Raw genomic sequence first — 7159 nt, 5'->3', positions numbered from 1 at the left:
CTCCATTCATCTGACTGTCCCTTCCGCCCGTCTCGCCACCATGGGGTACAGAGCTTTCAGTCGCTCTGCTCCCCAGCTCTGGAACTCTCTACCCCCCGTCTTGAGGAACATCAATTCACTCCCACAATTCAAGTCTGCACTTAAAACTCATCTGTTTAAAATTGCCTTCTCCATCTGATATTTCACTGTTGTATTTTAACTTGTTCTTAATGTTTTATTGTTTTTTAATGCCGTGTTGTTATCTTTGTATTCACTGTAAGGTGTCCTTGGGTGACAGAAAGGCGCCTATGAAAATAAAGATAAAATGTATTATAATTATTATTAATGCTCAACAGTCTGATCCCTCTCTTCTGAAATGTTTTGACATGATCTAAGTTTGCGAAAGTAGTTTCTGCTGCTGGGATTTGTAGATGGAGAAAGAAGATCAGCTTCTAGCTAAAGCCACAGCTTGTGTTAAATTTGGCTCAGTAACATCTGTGGTCGGAACATCTCGGAATAACAGAAACATGTGACCCTTATCCCTGGACAGACCCAGGCAGGTAACACATGGTGTTATTGGAGAAGTTACATGCAGAGAAACCTCTTGGTTTGCAAGTCTGTATTGGGAGGAAAGTTATGGGACTGATGATGTGCTGGCTCACAATTATCCGAAACGCTAACAGCTACTAGTGCGCTGCATTGATACTAATGCTATCAGCAAACTGCAGTGGGTCCTGTGCATGTCTGACCATTGGTCTCAGAAGATGGTAGCAACAGCCATTCCAGTGTCTTCATTACATGAAAAGTGAGGGCCACCAGTCTTAAGTCAATCAGTTTTCTGGGGTGGGGCTTCTTCGGAACCGGTATGAGGCATGATGTCTTCTACAGCAGTGGTTCTCAAACGTTTTATACTCTGTACTACCTGAGGAAACATTGAGCTCTCTGAGTAACAAAAACCTGCAGCCACATGGCCCTTTGAGGAACAGTTTGGGCATGCCTGGTGTAGATGGAGGGAGGCTGGTAGTGGAGGTGTTGGGGTGGTTGTTGTGGCAGCAGCAGCAGAGCCTGGGATACTTAATCTGTTGTAAAAATGGGTTGAGCTGGTTGGCTCTCACCACATAACCATCTGCTTTGCTTTCAAAGCAGTCCCTCAGGGCCGCCATTCCCCCGAAAAATTACCTTTGCCCCAAATTATCAGCCTACAATAGGAGGGTTACCCCTAGAATGACAAACTCCTAACAGAGCGACCGTCACACTACTACTTTTGTAGTGGTAATTTCTACACTGTATTAAAAGGAAAAATCAGAGGGCTGTGATCAGACTTCCACTAAACGTGGAAATGTACAATAAAGTTCAGATTTGAACTTTTGAGAAACATGGTTCAAATATTTTCAAATATATTCTGAAAAATGAAAGTGTCCTGGTGTATTGTGAAGTATATTGCAGTGTGACGAGACATGTATTTTATCCCTCTTATGGTATTTTGTGCAAAGTACTGAATGTTCAGGGGCAAAGGCTGACAAAGATTTATTTTATCAGATCCAATGTTTTACAAAACATTTAACAAAATGCGGTATGTGGCACATCGGAACCATTTTACCTTGGAGTCTTTTGTCCTTGTTGATGCAGGAATGATTGGTAGAGTTTTCTCCCAAGTAAATCCAACAACCTGCCTTTGAGTACTGCTTCTCACATCACTTTTAAAAAACATTCTAAGATTGTTTGAGCATTAAAAGTATTGAACTACTCCTTTCAGACAGATGTCTTTCCTGTTGCTTTCAAAAAGGCAATGGTGAGGCCCCTTTTGAAAAAGAGTAACTTAGACCCCAACAATCAGTAATAACTACCTGTATCCAACTTACCTTTTTTAAGCTAAATATAAATATATATTTTTGTCCAACTCAGTCAACTTTTTATTAGGAAAAATATCAGTCTGGTTTTAGAATGAACCATGGCACACAGGAAGCACTGTTAACAATTGTTCACCACATCAGTTGCAATTTGGACACAGAAACTTTCAGTGTTGGTGCTACTGGATGATTCATGGGTTGATGGGTTTTCAGTTCTTACAATTGTAAATCTGACTCCACAGGAGTCAGTGCCTCACCAGCCATGAACCTCACCACATGTCACTGATGTCAACAGTTGATTCAGACTTCTTCATAGTTCTCATAGTTTTAGTAAAATACCTTTTTAGGAGGAGTGGGTCCGCCATACAGAAAGACATTTTCTAAATACAATCACTGGTTAAATGGCTAAGATGGTGAGATGACTGGGTTGGCTGGGTGGATGAATGATTGCATGCATGGATGGATGAGTGTTAGGAGGGAGTGTATGGATGGATAGATGAATGAACGTTTAGGAATTCAAGTTCATGTACATTTTCAGTATGCATACTACAAAAGCGCTTCTGTTGAACTGTTACGTTTCTTTTGAAGAACATGCTTGGAGCACTGTATGTCCACCAGTTGTCTTTTTAAGTTCTGTGAAGCTGTGATTTGTTTAATTTACACTCGAGAGTTTAAAGCACACAAGATTAACTCCACAGACCTACTTCTTTAGGATTTCAAATCTTAGGATCAGAACTCAATCTCCATTCATGGCTTTCGTTTTCACCATGATATTTTGATATCTGAATCTATTTCAGATTCACTGAATTAATAAATGTTTGAGCTGGAACATGGATGGGTACACAGTGAAAACAGATGTAACTGTTAAGCTCACAATGTTACACTGTTTACTTTATACTTGAAGTACAGTACGTCCACCAGTTGTCTGAAGTTGTAAACGTTTGATTCATTTAATTTACACCACAGCGAGTTAAAATCGCTTCATATTGTTAAAATGTTTACTTTTGTGAAGAAGAAAACAGTTTTAAATAAAAAAAAAAGTAATGAAATAGTTACTTTCCATTTCCATTTCCATTTTCCATGCTGTTTAACAAACTCAAATAAAAACATGTGCTATAATGCTGGCTTTTTTTCTTCTTCCTTTTAAATCTTTAAAACCTAACTTCAAGTAAAATATGGAGGAATTTACTTTTGAGAGTGCCAAACAACAACAACAATTCTCATAATGCCCATCTGAAATTTAAAGTACTCAGCAGTTCGTCCTTGTAACTGGTCAGCTCCCGGATTCCGAGACCAGTACTTTGGCAGGGCTATGTTTTATGACAAATGGCTCACCTCCTCTTGAAAAAGGAAGACATGCTTCTGTCTGTCCTTGTCGGTAGCCTGTTACTTGGCAGGGAGCAGCATCCACTCGATAAGTCCAGAACTCTGTCCAGCAAGTAGGGTCAAACCATCACAGGACAGGCCAACATGGACTTGACAACATTTTCTGCCTTTTAGATAGATGGATAGATAGATGGATAGATAGATGGATAGATAGATGGATAGATAGATGGATAGATAGATGGATAGATAGATGGATGGATAGATGGATAGATAGATAGATAGATAGATAGATAGATGATGGATGGATAGATGCATAGATTGATAGATTGATTGATAAATAGATACATAGAGCCTACTATATTTTTCAGCATTGTGGAGGTTTGTTCTTTTCTAATATAAATGAATCACCTTAACGTACCGCCACATTAACACGATGACCATGCTAATTTCGTCTGTTGCAGGATGCACTCTCTGACTCTGACACTGATGGGGTGGCTCTGGGTCTTTGTTCTAAGTTTCCCATTCCTAACACACCCTCCACCTTGGACAAGCAGACTAACTGGACTAAAGCTTTGCCGCTACCTACTCCCGCCGAGAGAATGAAAAGCAACTCTCAAGTCATCATTTCTTCCGTCATCCCCATAAATGTGACAGGTAAACCTCAGCTTTTCTTTGTGATATTAGCAGCATTAGAGATGCACTGAATTGCTCATTGACCATGACCGGCAGGTAAGCACATGCATTACCTGTTTTAAACACATTATATATTGTGCATGTGTTTCGTGTCATAGAAAGGCAGAGGGCGGCACACATTCACAAGCTGGAATTAAATTGTTGTTCACTTGGGTGTACTTTCCAAGACAGGTCTATGCTTTCTATTTGTACTTGTACTACTTGTACTACTTGTACTACTTGTACTATTTTGCACTTTGACCCTTTGCAAAGCCTTATAGTGTACAATAGGTGTTAAAGAAATCAGCTTGAGTAAAAATGGCAGGAGATAAAAGAAGACAGAGAGGATCAGGAAGGGATGGGAGCAGGAGACTGGTGCCGGTCCGTGGGACACAGTGAAAAAAATGTACTTCAGTTTTACTAATTTAAAAAGACATTAAAAAAGAATCCAGTCATATCTCTTTACTTTTTCATTAAAAGATAATCTAGCAATTTCAAAAGCAATTTTAAAAAGTAGGCAACTGGACTCACCTCAAGTAAACTGATCAATTTACTTGAGGTGAGTCCAGTTTTGAGATTATAACGATGACCTGATTGACTAAGAATAGCCACAAATAATCTGGATGTTTCAAAACAATAGGTAATTCAAACTCTGATACTAACAGAATAAAGTCTAAAAGATTATTGATTTTGAAAACATAATTATCCTTCAGTGATGGTGTGGTGTTACCAGTCTGCCGATACCAGCAAATCTGGTCCATTACAGTCCAGCGTGCATTTATTGTACTCTGGACTGTAATGGACCAGATTTTCTATGATCGCGTTTCTGGTAGAGATGTCCGATATTTACCCCGATATCTGATATGCCGATATTGTCCAAATACTTAATTTCTGATTTCTGATTCTGTGTAAAAGGAAGTGACTTTGGTGACGCTGGGTTGAGAGCAATAAAGGAGTTTAGAACGGGTTACTGCAATTGTGTTTCAATAAAAGTTCTTCAGAGCACTGAGGCATCTGACGACGGACATTGTGCTACTTTTAGAGCACACATCATTTGGCGGAACCCAGGAATTGCGATATCAGGTTTTCATTATCGGAAAACACGAAAAAAACGATTCGTACAGATATGACAAAATATGCTGATATCTGGCAAGTCAAAATGTATAATACATTCTTTATAATGTGACTAAAATGTGCACTATAACTTGAGCAAATATGTTTTTGTCTGAATGATACGTACTAGTAAATTTTACATTTTTATGGATGGTTAATATAATATAATTATTTATTTTAATTTAGCATTTTTTCTTAGAGGAACGTTCAACAGCCAAGAAAGAAGAAAGTAAAAATGAATGGAAAAAGTCATAAAATATCACATTAACATTAACATTATGTACAATTAATAGTTGTTTTTAATCATATTAATTTCAAGATTTACCAAAATAGAACTTTTTTTTTTCCTCAATCAAGCAGCCATATTTGTAAAAAAATAAAAAAATAAGAAGAGAGGTAAATCAGTAAAAATGTGCCTCCATGTGATGGAAATCAGAATTTTCAAAATCGGATATTGTATTCGGCCAAAAATTGCAATTGATATATCTCATCACCTGCGCATTATGCTGATTTTGACTGTCCCTGTTCTCTTTCTCTTTTGGTTCATCTTAGGTTTATAGCAAATGTAACATATTAAGTGACACCTCTAATTTTATTCCAAAAGAAATTCTTTATTTCTTGATGAATTGTCCTCCCCAATTTACTCTATCTATACGTTAGTTGCGCTGATGTGGGCTGGCTAATGTATTTTCTTACTTTCATTTTGCACTCCAAGGACATTTTCAGTTCTCAATTGATCGATTAATTATTTTTGATAGTTTAAAAGACTGGCAAACCGTAAGCAATTCCTGACCACAATAACCAAATGTTTCTAGTAATCTAGTAAAACTGTAAAACGCTAACTAGCTAATTTGAGAATATTTCAAAAATGCTTGCTCTCTTCAAACATTTTTTTCTGTTTTCAAGTCCAGCTGCACCTTAGGTAGTTCACGGGGGCTACCAGGTGCCCCCTGTTTTGATTTATTTTAGGCCGAGAAAGTCTGCTCAACAGAAGCGGTGGATACAGAGAAAGATTTATTTTCAGGCATGCACTTTTCTAATTGCAGTTTCCTAGATTCAAGACAATTTAAAGCTCTGCTGAAGATAGATATACTTTATTGATCCCAGGCTAGGAAATTACAGTATTACTATAATCACTATAGAGGTTGAAGAGTTCCGTTAGGCAACTGGACATTAGGCTTCTTCAAGCTGCTCTTGGATGAGAGGTGAAACGTCTTCTTGAGAAAATTTCATGTCCAGTTGCCTCACGGAACGCTTCACCTTGACGTTAAAAATGATAAACGTTTTCACTTAGTTTGTCAATACATACTACTGGTTATCGAATGTATATTTTATTACATTTTCTCTGGTGTATGTTATTTATAATGACACTGCACTGTACATCTGACTAAAGGTACTCAGACGTGGCCTCTCTATTGTTGACAGGGCTGACTTTTGACAGAGATGCTACTCTGCACTGCTCGGTTATCAACTCAAAGCCTATGCTTCAGAGAAGGAGGACGCTGAGGAGGAGGAAAATGGACACTTGTCATTTGCAAGATTTCGGTAGGTTACCACCAACGGCACTGTGTAAAGATACTTGAGGAAAGCTTTTATCGATTTATTCGAATTTAAGCTAATTTTGTAAATTCATTTCGCTGAAAAATATTTTGCTCATTGTCCCAGCCCTACAAAAACAACAACAATAAGAAGAAGAAAAACAATAAAGAGATAGCAGGGAATTAGAAGAGAGCATTTATTATATATATTATTAAATATATAATAATATATTTATAAATATATTTAAAAAAATATATATATTTATAAATATATTTATTAAATATATATATTTATTATATATTTTTTTCATAAATTAAGTCATGTTAACAGTAAATTAGGTCTTAACTTTATGTTTGTGCGTCAAATGTATTATGCATCAGGGATGCACAATAACTTTTTTTTTTAGAACTGATAGCCGAAATCTTTCTGCCTCCAAAGGCTGATACTGATAATCAATAACAACCATGGAGATAAGAAAGAATAATGAGCAATAGTGGACATAAGCTATATCATGACATCAACACTATAAACAAAACCAAAAACAGTTTGGGACTGACTAAAAAATATATTTTTTTTGTTTGTTTTTTTTTTTCAAATTAAAAAACTACTGTATATGCAACTGCTTGGTAGTTGGTATTAAAGGATTTTTACATTTTAAATGTATATCTATTAAACAAAGG

General features: G+C 36.9%; 1 protein-coding gene across 1 annotated transcript in view; it reads left to right on the top strand.

The window, feature by feature from the left end:
* Positions 1 to 7159, top strand: part of LOC103376802 (Nance-Horan syndrome protein-like) — a 26269-nt gene that overhangs the window by 14396 nt on the left and 4714 nt on the right. Inside the window, exons 5-6 of the mRNA XM_025053831.1 lie at positions 3617 to 3809; positions 6366 to 6522. Coding sequence (XP_024909599.1) covers positions 3617 to 3809; positions 6366 to 6522 — 350 coding nt within the window. The remainder of the gene's footprint in view (positions 1 to 3616; positions 3810 to 6365; positions 6523 to 7159) is intronic.

Source organism: Cynoglossus semilaevis, chromosome 2 (assembly GCF_000523025.1).
Source record: "Cynoglossus semilaevis isolate Cse_v1.0 chromosome 2, Cse_v1.0, whole genome shotgun sequence".
Classification (NCBI taxonomy): Eukaryota; Metazoa; Chordata; class Actinopteri; order Pleuronectiformes; family Cynoglossidae; genus Cynoglossus; species Cynoglossus semilaevis.
This window is presented reverse-complemented; position numbering and strand designations above follow the sequence as displayed.